At 41.6% G+C, this 15613-nt stretch overlaps 2 protein-coding genes across 4 annotated transcripts in view; one reads left to right on the forward strand and one right to left on the reverse strand.

Moving 5' to 3' along the window:
- Window positions 1-10960, reverse strand: ADAT2 (adenosine deaminase tRNA specific 2). Of its 2 annotated transcripts, XM_072856006.1 has the most exons (6): window positions 10828-10960; window positions 10451-10555; window positions 2908-3058; window positions 2230-2336; window positions 456-528; window positions 1-337 (listed from the first exon to the last, which is right to left on the reverse strand). In XM_072856006.1, the coding sequence occupies exons 1-6, from the start codon at window positions 10882-10884 to the stop codon at window positions 297-299; spliced, it is 534 nt and encodes a 177-aa protein (XP_072712107.1). In that variant the 5' UTR covers window positions 10885-10960; the 3' UTR covers window positions 1-296. The 2 variants fall into 2 exon arrangements, with proteins under 2 accessions (XP_072712107.1, XP_072712108.1); XM_072856007.1 differs by lacking the exon at window positions 456-528.
- Window positions 10935-15613, forward strand: part of PEX3 (peroxisomal biogenesis factor 3) — a 20784-nt gene continuing 16105 nt past the window's right edge. Inside the window, exons 1-2 of one of the 2 annotated variants that reach the window (XM_072856005.1) lie at window positions 10958-11091; window positions 11675-11848. Coding sequence is in view for 1 of the 2 variants with exons in the window: in XM_072856004.1 (XP_072712105.1) it covers window positions 11019-11091 (73 nt within the window). In the remaining variant the exon portion in view is untranslated. Of the gene's footprint in view, window positions 11092-11674; window positions 11849-15613 lie in introns of both variants that reach the window. The other variant, XM_072856004.1, reaches the window with a different exon arrangement.

Raw genomic sequence — 15613 nt, forward strand, 5'->3', positions numbered from 1 at the left:
TGCTGTACAGAATGGCATCATTTTAATGGATCCATCTGGCTGTAAACAAGTGAACTTGAACCATGAATTTTCCTCTTTCTAAAAAGAGCCACTTACTCTTCTGCTTGGTCATGTATGATCACAAGAAATCACATACATGGAAACGCAGGAACAGGTAGTAAGCATACTGTTAGTAAAAACTCTGTACAGAACATTAGACATAGTTTAATTGGACTGTACGTTTTAAAAAAGAAGGACGCTGAAGAAACATCACGTATCATTTTTTGGTTAAGTTTCTGTGTCCCATCAGTGTAGGGCTAATTACGATGGTCCTTTTTCCGTACTTTTGATTTTGGTGCTGCCAAGAAGAAACAGAAAGGGAGAAAAAACATCAGAAGTGAATTACAGTAATACCAATGCCAGCATTCTTTTAAATTAGGTTAGGATCAAAACGGTTCCATTAATGTGAAACCTACCATTGGGATTTTCTTGTCTGTAGAAAGCTTTTAACATTTCCACTGCTTCTTTGGCACGATAGCCAGAAACGCACTGTTCAAATTAGAATGATGTTCATGAGCGCATCTGAGAATAACATATTCTATGCTTCACAATAATGCCTTAAGTACAGAATAATTGTAAACCACTGTACTGTCTATTCCACTAATTTAACACGTACCTTTAACTATCTGGGGGTCAGAAAATCTCCTTTTCAGGTTGAATACCTCATATGTTTGAAAAATACTATGTTGAGGCTTAGCAGAGTAAATAATTTCCCTAAACTTAAAGATAGGCAAAACAAACTTTCTTATTAATGTGTTTCCAACTTACTTCATATAGTCTTCAAGCACTTGGAAACTAAGAGACATGCACCTAGGTATTCGTGGATAAGATTCCTACCAGACAACATGTGTCCACATGCCTATTCTTTATTCCTAACAGTCACCTCTCAGACCTTTTTGGTCCTTTCAAAATATTTTTCCAGGCTATGAACATTAATGACAAAGTGTTTAAATCTCACTAACACTAAATGAATCTGCACCCACACTAGAAAATAATGAATTACACCTATACATCCCACTGCAGTTGCCTACAGAAATAAAAGAAGGATTTGTAGTAGCAAGAATCTTCTCCTTTCTTTCTTCTGAACATATAGAAAAATTAAATACCACATGCCATTGTTAGCAAATGAACACTCTTCCAGTACTGACTATACAAATTAATTCAGATGCTAGTCTCACAAACACCCTGACAGAAAGATGCTTAATATCTTTACACTGGACTGCCAAACAGTATCATCTTGCTGACTAAAATTCTTTCTGAGCCTTGAGCCTTTAGTGCTAATTTACAATGATGAAATATATTACTTATGTGTTACATTCATTAAATCATAAATGTTAAGCGTGAAAAAGAACTCTAAGAACCCTAATCAGTATCCTTGTATAAGGCAGGATCATCTACAACTGCATATAATGTAACAAATATAATGCTATAAATACTCTCTATCTATATGTATGTATAGGTATCCAGGTATAGTGCTGTAAAATGTCTAGATTTACGTATACTATACTTCCACTGAATGCTTGTTCAGCCTTTCTTAAATGACAAAGATGCCTCATTCTCCCCAGACACTCTGTTCCAGCCCTTCAGTATCCTTACTGTTCAGAAAGTTTCCTGATATCTAAACTAAGTCTCCTCTGCTACTTTTGCAGTCCATATTTATTTTGGGATTTGAACTATATGAAGTAGATCTAAGCTAATGCATTTTACCTCATATATGGATAGACTGGGAGCAAAAATACAATAACTTACAGTGGCTCAGCTAAAAACAAGTAACTTAGTAAGTTGCTGTTACTTGATCTTTATTGATTATGTGTTTGTACATTCTGCAGTTTAAAATAATTTTTCCCTCATCTCTTCCTGCAGCATACACTTACTGTTCTAAGTATTACACATCTTTTAGATATATTTATTCCTTACCTTGTTCCACAAGTATAATTCTTTCCTTTCCTCTTTGATGCATCCTTTTAAATATTTTACGACTGTCATCAGGCTTTTCCTCAATTTTCTTTAATTTAAGGACTTGATTTATTTTTTTTTAACATTATTTTCTTGTAAAGTCAAGTTTACTTGACTTCTCATCATCTTTCATCTGAGTTCTCTTAAACTGATGCATAACATTCTCAAAGCATGGTAACAAAGCTAGGCACAGTACCCTAGCTGAAAAACAAAGGAAAACATTCTATAGCTTACTTCAAATGGTTCTCCTGTGTCCACCATATCATCAGATGAGATGCTCAAAACTGAGCCACAGCCTCCAAATCGCTCATTTCGACAGCCATATACGACCCGTGGAATTTATGTGAATGAGTTAAGGTATTAAGTTAAGTGAAACACAAGCAGGAAGTAAAGTAGCCTGATTTAAGTAGTCATTACATTTCACTAAAACGCGCTTGTACTTTTCAAACTAGATTAGTTTGCACTACAGTTCCTCCCTCAAAATCAGAACTTACTTCTGAGTAATGTAAGATGTATTGCTGAAGATGCACATCCCACCTTCCTCAGAAAAGGAGAAGCATGAACCCCAAAGCAGAGGCATATAAAGCCATGGTTTACCAGTTGTTGCAACATTCAAAGCTGAACACTGAACTGAGATTAGCTCATTTTACATAACAACAGATATCTCTCAAATGTATTTTTACATCCCTAAGAGAAATCATTGTTTGTCATAATTGCACCTTTTCTCTTTCATTCTTGAGTCTCTCACTATTTACCATGCAGTAAATGGAGGTGGGTGCAGACTCTCAAACCATAAGATGGTACCCCTGTTGGCTTTGCCTGACAGTGTCAGGCCCTTCTCTGTGGGCTCACTGCCAAAAGAGTAACATTTTCAGGTATGGTTTCCCAGCATGAATAAGCATGAAAGGATACTCATCAAGCGCACGGCAGCTGCACACATGATACAAGGCTCTACAGTAACATACAATACTGACTGTGGAAACACTTCTGTATAATCTCTGTTGTGTTGCTTGCACCAGTCAAGGACCTGATCGATTGCCACCATTTCTGCATGTCGAGTAGCCTAGGAGACAAAAAGAAACGTTTTTGTAAAGTTTGCATTGATTCACAGCTTGAAGCTTCTCACTTGTACAGACATAAGTGAAATAAAGTGTAATGTCATAAAATTATTCTTTCAAGTCAAAGGCATGATAGCCTGACATCTGATTTATTAATAATGCATTTATTTTCACTTCTGTTAAAGTAGTAACGTAATGCTTTCTTGAGAAGTCGCTTTTTAGTACACCTGTTTGCTGGTTCAAGTTGCAGAAGAAATTTCATGCAGCCCAAATGGCAGAAGAAATACTCAGCCCAAGAAAGAACGTATTCAACCTCAGTCTCATGTGCGGCACACACAAGATCCACAAGCACAAACCAGTTTTATCTTCTACCTGTTCCTAGGCAGAGGAGTCTGCTCAGAAGTTCTCCTCTCTCTGTCATGCCAGCATAGTAAGACAAGACATGAAAGCTCTACTTGGGACTTAAGGGACACACAAAGCCCAACAGAACAACTGATCTAGCCCACTGTGCTTCCAAGAGCAAGAATGCAGGCCGGGTTAATTTCTCTGGAAATACTAAGAAACTGCTCCTGCTTGGTACCTTTTCCTCCCTCTGACAATGTTACTGTGCCTGCACGGAATGAATATGCAATAATTTCAATATGCTTCTGGAACTGCTTGGCCTACTGTGTAGACACAGTATTTTCAGTTTGCATCAGGTTTAATGCTGCCTGGGAATATGTACATGTACAGTAAGTCCCTCAAGTAATAGGCACGGATTACAGCATATGCCTGATTACAAAAAGACAGAAGAATATTGATTTATCTTTTTTTAATCCAAGACAACGGAATGATGAGTATCTCAGAGGTCACAGCAATAGGTATGGCACAAAACCCTGAACAGAAAAGAAGTGTTGACTTTAATTGCAGAGAGACAAAAACAATCAGTAATGTCCTAGTATTGCTCTGGAATGTCTGCAGCAGTGTGTTTTGCCAATCAAATGTCACAGCAAAAATATCACAAAGTACTAGTTATGAAATGACTCTCTAGTTACAAAGCCTGATGCTTATTTGAATTAAGGCTGTTAGTATTTTCCTTCTTTTTAATCTATTCTGGGAAAAGGATGTTTTTGACACAGGCATTAGACTAAGACTTAATCAATCCCAATTATACTTGTAACTCTCCTACATGTGTCTTTATGTGACTTTAGATAACTTCCTCTCAATATATGAACTTGGGTTAACACTTTAGCACGGTGAAGATCTGTGGTGATAACTGTGAGATGCTCTACGATATATGGCAAAGGACTCAAGTATAAGTAAGTTAGAGGTAAGTTTAATACTGTTTAAAAATGTTTTAAAACTCCTACAGAGATCTACGTTTCCTATGCCTCCATTAGCAAATGGCGCAGCACAAGAGGAGTGTATCTGTAGAGCAAAACAGAGCTGAGGACTCAACACCAATTCAGGGGAGTTCACACTGGCCTAGCTCCACTTTAGTCCCATGGATGGTATATTCCCAGCAACAGCTGGAGTGCATTACGTATGGTCCCCAAGTGCATCTTTTCAGTATAGAAAGGAAGGAAAGGAAGACAGTTTGCCATCTCTGAGACACAAACCAAAGCATGGTAAGCAGACACAATCAAGAAATTTATTCCATGAGTGCACTTGTGATCTGAACTAACATAGTAATGAACCCACTTGGAATAAAAACATGGATCTGAATCAATATGCAGACATGATTCCTCAAGACCTGCTAGTGAAATGTTGCCATGAAGGTTCCCTAGTGGAATAAATGAGATCACACCAGCTGAAGTCTCAGCGCACACACCTTAGAGACACAAACCACAACGCCCTCCAGCAGAATGATGCCTCAGAACTACTACAGCTACTGTAACTCGCAAGTCTGAGTTGTGGCTATTCTAATTTTGTGCCCCTCAGATCAGAAGAGGCATAAATACCATATTGGCTTTTCAACTCCTGAGCATGAATTGAAAGCACATAAGCAATAAGCCTTCATTACTGGAAGAAAACATGCCTCTAACCTATGACACTGCTTTATACTGAGTCCACCGAGTAGCTTTTAGGCCTCTGCTGATCTTGGGAGTACAAGTTAAGAAAAAACATGCAGCTGCTGTAAGTCATATCGGCTTCTGCAGTAATAGAAGACAGCTACACAAAAGAGATTACACTAATATAGAATATTACTAGACTCCAGTGCATCTGCATCTGAAGTAATACATACTGGTTTGGTCATCTCCCCTCATGAAGACATGATAACACCAGGACAAATTCACCACAGGGTGAGAAAGGATTATCCAAGTTACAGAACAGTCTCCATACAGAGACTAACTAGACTACGGCTCTTAACTCACCAGATACAGTCATTAGTTTTCCAAGTTAAGATGACTACAGTTAGAGGTTTATAAAAAAATCAAGAAAAATTGTGGAAAAGCAAACAGTAAGTTGTTATTTATTATTTCTCATAACAAGTGGGCACCCAATGAAATTATCAGGCAGCAGATTTAAAACAAACAAAAGGAAGTACTCTTTCACAAAGCACATAATTAAATTGTGGAACTCATTGCCACAGGATGCTATGGAAGCCAAAAACATAAATGAGTTCAAAAAAGGTTTAGACAAATTCATGGAGGATATGTGCACAGACAGCTATCAGAAACAATGATCCAGATACAGTTTTGAGCTCTGGAAGTCCCTAAGCTATTCACTTTCAGAACTGGAAAGGATATGCAAGGGGAAGGTTTACACTACTCTTCTTGTTTCTTGAGCTCCTTCTGTACGCATCTACTAAAGGTCCCTCTTAAAAGACAAGATATGGGGGAAAAACTGACCTTCCAGGTCTGTCTTAAGATTTTATTTTGTATTGAGCTATGACTAGACAGTCTTTTTTTATTGACTTGCTGCGTGTAAAATAGCATACAAAAAAGATGATTTTCATTTTGAGTCACTGACTCAATTAATAAGCTTCTGTAAGCCCCTACTGGTTTTTAACTTTCCCAATCTTATACGTTATTTTAAAGCCAAGAAAACAAAAGCAGGTAAGAGTAGCAAGAGAAAAAGTGGCAAATGGTGTTCCAAGGAGAAATTATTTGAAGCTGACGTCAGTGGGGAAAAAGCCTTGACAAAGCCTTAAAATAGTGCCCCAAACTGTGGCAAATGTTTTATAGACAAATAAAGATACCATCAGTGCCCTGAAAAGCTTACCTTCTAAATCTTAGACAAGAATTAACAAGTGAGAGTAAAGGGTGCCAAAGCTCAAAGTTCTATATTATCTTGTGGCTTCATTAGTAATTTAAGAGTACAAACAATACTTCATTTTCAATTACCGCGTACTGTACTTGCAAGATGATCTGGGCAAAGACGCATGCTACAATGACCCAACAGAAGATAACAGAGAAGTCTGCATGTATCAACAAAGGACCAAAGACAGACAGCATTTTAGCGGGAAGCGAATGATTGCACCACACATGGGAATAAAGATGCCAAGAAAAAAAAAAAAAGGAGTTCTAGTTGGGAAGGGTCACATATGTTATAAGGAAGAAAATCTGCAGGTTGGTCTGAGGCAAGACTGTGAACAAGCAAGTGTGGGAGCTGCCAGAGGAAACACAGTACTGGCACAAGCTTTTGACTGCATCGCCAGGCTGTTGAAAACGAATGTCTTACACAGACATTTGTTGCACTATTGCCCGATGAATACAAGTAATGACATGCCTAACTATTTTGAAATGCTGATGCCACAGCCATGCTCCTAAAAAAATAAAATAAAACAAACACAGCTGCATATAAACTCCCTTCTTCCAACAGCAACTTTTTCCAGAAGAATGTGATGATGATCAATAATTTTGCAAATAACTTCCACAGAGTAAGCGGCAGTATCTCTGTCATTAATGTGTTCTGCTATGGACATGCAGAGCAGAAACAAAGTATGCAGGGGGACAGGAGACAGACTGAAAAAATTGGAGAGCTTTCAGCAATTAAATCTTTTTGCCAAAATGAGCAGTTTCAGAAGAGAACGGAAGAGGGCATAAAGAAGGCACTACCTGCTCCTAACTCCAGTCACTTAGATCAGAGGATGCAGGGATTTACTTAAGGAGAAGACAGGGAATTTATTTGACACAAAACCTAGTGGCAAGTTGATTCCTGAGCACGGGCAAAATTGTAGGGAAAGACTGCAGATCTAACTGGATAAATGATAATTTTTTAAAAGTGGAAAGAAAGTTTGCAAGGAGTGAAAAAAGCCAATAGCAAAGGCTAAGAAGAATCGCCAAATGTCAACCTTGCAAAACAAATTACATGAAAAGTAAAAATGTCTTGAGACAAAATGTGAAAAATTAGTTAGAACTACTACAGTGACCTTGAGATGACGCTCAAATATAATTATAGTACTACTCCAAAACAAAATTAATATTTGCCTTTTCAATAAAAATTATGCAGAGAATTTGGTCAAAAGGCAGAATAAGAGTATGGAAGCAGAAATTACAGCATATGGGATACAGAATTACAACGTTAAAATGATGAAATTGCCTAGGGCATGGAAGAGAGATGAGGGGCAAAAACCCAAGTTGATAGATCATCTCCATCAGAAAAATACTAAAGAACTTGTGCATGAGGCTGCCAATCCCATAACAATGCTTTTGATATATCAACGGAGAGTATCATGTGACTGAAACCTGTCAGAGCAATCACTCACTGTAATGAAAAACAGGAAGGACATACAATCCTGACATCTACAGATCCAGGATAGTTCTAACAGCAAAACATGCAACATAACAAACTTTGAAGGTAGTATTATAAGGGCTAGTCTATAAAAGGGAAATTAAATAAAATACAATGTGGATTTACATAAGATAGCTGACACTAAATTAACCTAGTAACTTACTTTGACAAATGTTTTTTCTAGGCAAGAGAAACACCGGTCTCATCTCTCTGAACGTCTACAAAGCACCTGGCACAGCACAACACATGAAATTATTGTCAGTCTGGGGAAAACAGCATAGCACAAGAAATGTAAGGTGAGCAAGCAAAGAAGAGACATTCCAGTGAAAGGAGAAATATTTATCCAGAGGGAACTAATTAGCAAAGATGCTCAAAGATAATTTTGCTTAAATGTTTTCAGTTGTGACATTGGCATTAACTGGAGAAACACCTACAGAAAATAGCTAACGATGTGATGTCTTTCATGTGATAAACAACATCATCAGAAGAGACCGGGTGAGAGTATCACTCAAGAATTGGATGGCCTTATAGACAGGAGTAAAAAAAAAAAAAACAAACAACAACAACAACAAAAAAACCAAAAACAACAAATGAGGAATAACAAAACAGCATTAAAGACCAAGGCAGCTCCAGAAAAAATGGGTGGACTTATTTCCAGGAAGAGTAGGAAGTATTATGGTTATCAAACAAGGCACAAGAGAAAGTCCATCATCTGGAATAAAGTATACAGTTCTGGTTAAGTGAATTCAAGAAAGATGAATCAAAGCTGGAATGGATGTATACAAGAATTATTAGAATGAACACAGAAAGAAAGCCTATCTTCTGAGAGGAGGTTAAACAGCTGGCTTGGGGAAAACAGGGAAAAACAAAAGCCAAAAGGGAATATAACTTTAAATACCTCTAAGCTGTGTAAAATAAAGGATGATGCTGGCACAAGAACAGAGAGATAAAAACAGACCATAAAAAGTTTAAAACTGGAAATTGGATGTTTTCTAGCCATCTGAGGAATGATGTTCTGGAGAATTCCTCCAATGTGATGTGGGACAAGAAATTAGTTTCAATGGACCTTGACAAATTTATGACTTCTGCTGGAACTGCCTCAATGGTTCAAGAGGGGTTTTTTCCCCAGGATTGTTCCTAAATAATGCCAGAAATCGTTAGGAGAAAACTGAAAACAATTTCCTGCATTCACATTTCCCAGCAAGTGCCTCTTTCAAGCTCGCATTTTCTTTTAGACTATATGGAGCAATTAGGTATCTGATACAAAATTTAAAAGCACTGAATACCCAGCATTTCCAATCACTATAATGTAAGCATTTATGAAAGTTAAGCCACAAAAGAACTGAAACTTGAGCTAAACAGAAATTGAAAAAAGGACTGGCTTTCAAAGATATTAACAGTTTACTGTTTCCAAAATGCAGATGAATTTTTGAAATGAGGCTGCTTGGATTTAAGCACATACCTTCAGACAACCCCGATGTTAACACAAAAAAAGTCTGAAAGCTTCCCTAATATTTTTAAGCTGAATCTGGTTTTATCATCAGTCTTGTCAGTTATGTTCAACCTGTGTGATTTTTACACAGCATTACTATCTCTGGCACAATTTTCCTAAGAAGTGTCTGCTTCCCCACAGTGTTTATGCTGATTTAACTTGAGATACCTAGCTTCTCTGTCATCTGACTTTCTTCAGTTGTATTAGAATTATTTTAATACGTTATGGATTGTCCTGTAGCACAAGTTAGTAAAAATGAATCATTTTTACTGTTACATTTTTGAGCTTAAAAAACTCATTTTCACCTTTCATTATATTTTCAGATTTGAGACATCGAATATAAGTTACAGCCAGATCCTGCAATCAGATCCATTTATGCAAAACTTCCAGTTGCACAAAATCCCTGTTGGCTTTAATGGGTCTCTCAGCATGTATGAGATCTAATTTGATGGCTAACGTTGCAATCATCATCTAAAATTTACAAGCAGTATTTTTTAGAAAGAACAATTTTGTCAAAGGAACAGTTTTTGTAAACTAAACATGACAATTTGTTAGCCTACACATTCTGTAACTCGACGCAACTTCACAACTCCTTGTCTTACCCCTGCCCCTTCCAAAATGAGACTGTTATTTATTTATTCCTTTATTTGTACGGCAGTTTTCCTAGAAAAGCAACAGAGCTGGATTTGCAGTTTATATTTCATTGCTTTTCAGATACCCTTATCACATAGCATGAAAACGCCAGTTTGCTAACAACACAAACTGTTTCTGGAGTGTCTATGGCAGGAATTCCAACAGAAAGGCCGCACAGGTCACTCTTTTCTCACTCTTAACCCCCAGATGACTTTAAAGGCCTCCAGAGAGCACGTCTGAAACCTCAACACTTTCCAGGAACGACAGCGTCTCCAGTTTACACCACGACTCCACGGTCTTCCCTGCTTTGCTTTCTATCCCGGTACTCCTGGCACCCGCTTGCTTCCTCACCGCAGCTGGGCGCCGAGACGACGCTTCCCGAGAGCCGCCCGTCATCTCCCCGCAGCTCCCGCGGCGGCCAGGGCTGGCACAGCCGAACCGCGCCCGGCAGGCGCCGCAGCGGGGCCACCGCAGCCAGGCGCAGGGCGGGCGGCAAAGGCCTCCCCGGGACCCCCTCGCCCGGCCCCGCCCCGGGGACCCCCTCGCCCCAACTCACGTTCTTCGTCTCGTTGACCTCGTTCCCGCCCCTCCCTATCACCTCGCCGTTGTACACCAGGAGGCAACCGACGGGAACCTCCCCCTTCTCCAGCGCCTCTTTAGCCTGCAGGACAGACAGACAAACGCAAGGAACCGGACATCGTTACCTGCGGGAGGCACGAGACAGGCTTTAAGAACCCCCATTCTCCCGCCCCATTCTCCCGCCCCCTCAGCGCTGCCGCGAGGAAGGCCCCAGCCCGCCCGCCCGCCCCGGGGCTCCCCGCTCCCCTCAGGCCTCCTCCGAGGCTTCCCCCAGCGGGAGCGCGAAGCCCGGCCGCCCGCACCCCTCACGGCCGGGGGGACAGCGGGAGCACCCCGACCCTCGCCCGCACTGACCACGTCGAGGGCCTGGTCCATCCACGCCACTGCCGCCGCCGCCGCCTCCTCCTCCATGGCCGGCACCGGCAGAGCACGGGCGGTGTTTCCGGGGGGCCGGGCGGCGAGGCACGGCGGGCGGGGCCGCTGCCACCGCCCCTTCCGCCGACGCGGGGAGGCGAGGCGCGGCCGGGCCGGGCCGGGCTCGCAGGATGCTCCGGTCCCTCTGGAGTTTCCTCAAGCGGCACAAGAAGAAATGCCTCGTCCTCGGCACCTTCCTCGGCGGTGAGTGCCCGGCAGCAGGGCTGAGGGGTGGCGGTGGTGGGCGGTAACAGGGCTCGGCGCGGAGCTGGCCTCGGGGCCGTGGGGCCTCGCCGCTCCCTTTGACGTGCTCCCCGTTCCCGCCGGGGGGCCCACCTCAGAGGCAGCGCTCGGCCGCTGAGCCCGACGAGCCCCCGGTGGTCAGGCGGGCTCCCCGCTGGCAGGAAAGCTTGTCTGCCGCCGGGCGAGCCCGGTGCCGGCCGCTGGCGTGACCGGCCCGGCGGTGCCGCGGGCCCGGCTGGCCTCGTCCCTGCATCGCCGCCGCTGTGGGCGGTGGGCTGTTGCGCAGGGAGCTCCGCGGTGGCGTGGAGCAGCCCTTCGCCTTGCTGGTGACACCAAAACGCAGCCGCCGGCCGCCTTTGGGAGACCTCAGGTGGCAGGAGCATATTTTTCTCATAGGCAGGGAGGATGATCTAGACGTCGTCCCGTAAGTCCTGAAAGAGAGGGATTCAAGTTGTCTGGGTGTTCTTCCGGTGGGCGTTTGTGTCGGTTTGAAACGACATTTAACCGTGCAAAGTGTGGGTGACCTTTGCGTTACTATTTTTAGGACAGAGGATGAAAGCCTGTACTTTTAAAAGGGACTTGTGCATTGAGGTGGATTGTCAAATATAAACCAACTGCAGACACCAAACTTTACTGGAGAGGAGGATTTACATTAATTATTCAAGCCGTTCTTTCTCCCTTAAGACTCTTCTCTAACCCGTAGGGTGGTTATGGTCTGGTAAGCTCTTCCTTTACTTGGAGTTATTATAGGGTTATTTTTAGTCAGAATTGGATTTAAAAGAACACCTTGGATCTATCTCTCTGTTTAATAATAAAGTGCATATCTGTGCAGCTGTAGATTAGATACTCCTCAGAAAGTACAGCCATGTCTTTGCATGCTCAGTTATCAGATGTACTTATATCTTATGCAAATGAAACAGAACTAAATATTACAGAGTTGCGAAGGGAAGTTTGTATTTGTTTATACCCACTGCAACTTGCCTGAACAGTTAAATATTCTCAGGGGTGCAGCGTTTTTGCAGTACATTTTGTCTTGTATTCAGGTGAGGTCTCTTGTGAAGGTAAATTGTATATACTTCTGATTTGCCTTGGTTCTTGTGTCCTCCGCATCCTTTCAGCGTGAATTCCTTCTGTGTTTTTCCAAAGAGTGCCAATTAATACACAAAGTACTTGTCAGACCACTTCTCCAGTTCACCCGTTCACCTGCAGGTTTTCTGACTCTGCAAGTACAGCAGAACATGATGTTTACCAGTTTCTGAGCCACCACACTTACAGCCCACCATGTTAAGTAAACAGATCTACTTTAATATAGGAGGCTGTAACCTGCAAGCTGTTCCCCCTCCCCTTCAACTGTCTTTGTGAGAGTGGTGGGCGGACAAATGGGAATAGTAAAAACTTCAGTTGTCCCAGTTTCAGCTAGTAAACATGGATCAATGTCCAAGTGGGAAAGCAGATATCGGCGAGCTTGTGGCTCTTGGGAGTCCTCATAGCCTGAAATCCTAAATTCATCGTGTATAAACAGCCCTCCGCCAGCCTGCAGGCCATCCTAATATCACTGAATTTGCAGCTCTTTCTTTATGATCGGTGCTGTTTATGTACAGTTCAGTGTCACTTTCACTAAAATGCTACTGACTGGATGAGCTACACTTAAAAAAAAAGAATAATCAGGGACTAAAAGAAAGTCATTTAAACTATGACCAATCAAAAAAACCCCAAGATGCTCCTCTTGTAACAAGCATTTCAGCTTCTGACTGAAAATATTGAACTACGCTGTCATTGCCTGCAGCATGGATCAAGTACCTGTTTCCTCAGGCTGTGTTGTATTTGAGGGCTGTAGCAAACTGCTTTTTTGTATTTGAGACTCTGTAGTTAATCAGGGCATCCACAAGCAGGGGAACATCATTAGCTGCCACCAGCTGCAACTTGCACCACGGTATTTTAGGGCAGCCTGGGAGATGGAGGGATTTACTGCAGAGTGCTGCACTACAGTTGTTCAGCAGCTGAATCTTGAGTGCTTTGGCCATCTACGTATTAGTTATGGATCAGACCTTAAAATAACTCCAGGAGCTATGGTAATGCCACCGCCAATGAATCAGAACTCTGAGATCCACAACAGACTCTCCTCCAAAAAATACTGCCTAACGTTGAAAGGTAGAATGCAAATTTACATCGCTGCTTGTACTTGAAGACAGAATATTTGGAAGTGGCTGAATGATTTCAGAAAAGCATCCAAATCTGCTGATTTAATACCAGATACTGGAATCTACATCTCTCTGGTATTTGTTTCATTTTTCTAAGAGCTGTAGGTGCATTTTCTGGGAAGGAGGATGTAACAAGAAAAATGAGACATCACAGGGTTTAATGATTTTAAGTCTTTAACTGGCACATGGTCAGAGATTAATGTGAATATTTAATGATTCGTTAGACAGTACAAAGGAGTCTCTACATTATTATTGATACAGTGTTGTATCAATGTTGCATTACTGAAGAATTACTGCACCAAAATCTGAGTTGGTTGGTAGACTTTCCTCTGTTCACTGAGATGGATTCCTTGTGTGTTATCAGTGGTTGTCATTCTTAGTGTAATTTCTGTCAATCCCAACACTGCAGCCGATTTTTCTGCTTATGAAGATACAAAACTCATAAAATAAGAGCTCAAATTGAGGGAAAAGCAACTGAAATAGGTGTAATTTTCCCGTAACTATAGAGCGGGGTTGAGAAGACCTCAATTTAGCAAAGACCCTGTACAAACCCTTTCTTCAGAAGTCTGTTCTTTTAGCAATATAAGTAAATTGCATACTAAAAAGACTTAAGTCTCTTCAGGGAAGGAAAATCTAGTGCTCTGGGATCAAACCCACTAGAAATATTTAAAGTAGAGAGCAGGCTAGCATGAGGGAGCTGCAAGGATGTGTTATGTTCACTTGTTCTTATTGGATAGGTAGATTTACCTTAAAGTGGTTTCTATCTCAGTGCTCAGCATTCAAGGCAGATTTCGATGTATATTACAAAATGATTCACTGTTGAAATTCTCTCATTGCAGCAGAAGAGCAAGTTCAGGGTGTGTCTGCAGTGTATAGTTCTGATTTCAGTGGTGAATGAATTATTGCTCAGTTTCATCTGTTGCAACCTTCAGCTTGTAGAAAGAGCATTTCAGTTCAGAAGTCTGTCTGCTTGAAGGTTGTCTTGGTTTGTGAGTGAGTGCAGGGGCATTAAATAGATTTTGGTGGGACTTAGTGGTGCCAAGAGAATAAGGCTTTAGAGCCTTTTTATTTTAAATATGGTTTTCAGCCATAATGGGACAGTTGTATGTCAGTTGATGCACAGCTTGCTTGTACACAAGGACGGAGCTGTCAATGTTCTGGAAGGATGCAGGTTTCTATGTGTCACCACAATTTCTACATAATGAAATTCTTAAAACCGAAAATTTTCCCTGAATTTTTTTTCAGAGGGAAGTATGGCAGTGAGGGTAAAGGTTACATAGGGTTGTAAAGATGTTTCCTGAAAACTTGATGCCTCCTAGTTACAATCCCACCCTTCTGCTCATCTTTCCATTCCACTTGTGAAGAAAGTAAAGGGCTGAGGGAGAGGTAAGCCATAACTTATGTGATATGAGAAATATCCTACCTCTTTGATGCCACTGGCATGAATATGTAAGAGCCTGCAGATTTTGTAAGCTACTTCCATTACTTACATTTAGATGGGAAGAGACTATACAATGCTACAGCCAAAGAGGGCTACAGAGATAAATTGGAGCATATTTATCTCAATTCACTGTTAATAGATGAATCAAAGCGTTGCTTCCACAGGATATGGGTACTGTAGACCCCAGGTGTTCCCAGTGTTGCAGGACAGTGTCATGGTTTAACCCTGGCCAGCAACTAAGCACCGCACAGCTGCTCACTCACTCCCCTCTCCACATCCCAGTGAGATGGGGGAGAGAATCGGAAGGGTAAAAGTGAGAAAACTCATGGGTTGAGAGAAAAACAGTTTATTAATTAAAAAAAGAAATAATAATAATGATAATAAAAAATTTTAAGGGGGGGGGATAACAAAGAGAGAGAAAAATAAAACCCAAGAAAGACAGGTGATGCAAGTGAAAACAATTGCTCACCACCAACCAACTGATGTCCAGCCAGTCCCCAAGCAGCGGCTTCCCGGCCAACCTCCCCCCTAGTTTATTGCTGAGCATGACGCCATATGTTAGGGAATAGCCCTTTGGTCAGTTGGGGTCAGCTGTCCCAGCTGTGTCCCCTCCCAGCTTCTTGTGCACCCCCAGCCTACTCGCTGGTGGGGTGGGGTGAGGAGCAGAAAAGGCCTTGACTCCATGCAAGAACTGCTCAGCAGTAACTAAAACATCCCTGTGTTATCAGCACTGTTTCCAGAACAAATGCAAAACATAGCCCTGTACTAGCTACTATGAAGAAAATTAACTCTACCCCAGCCAAAACCAGCACAGACAGCCAATACAAATGTAAATACATTT

The sequence above is a fragment of the Ciconia boyciana genome, chromosome 3 (genome assembly GCF_034638445.1).
Source record: "Ciconia boyciana chromosome 3, ASM3463844v1, whole genome shotgun sequence".
In the NCBI taxonomy this organism is placed as follows: Eukaryota; Metazoa; Chordata; class Aves; order Ciconiiformes; family Ciconiidae; genus Ciconia; species Ciconia boyciana.

Excerpts from the sequence above, each read along its gene's own strand:
- ADAT2 (XM_072856006.1), bottom strand. The coding sequence starts at position 10,884 with ATGGAGGAGGAGGCGGCGGCGGCGGCAGTGGCGTGGATGGACCAGGCC. Across the intron at positions 529-2,229 it reads ACACAGGAGAACCATTTGAA|TGCGTTTCTGGCTATCGTGC; the intron begins GTAAGCTATAGA and ends TAATTTGAACAG. Across the intron at positions 338-455 it reads CAGACAAGAAAATCCCAATG|CACCAAAATCAAAAGTACGG; the intron begins GTAGGTTTCACA and ends TCTTCTTGGCAG.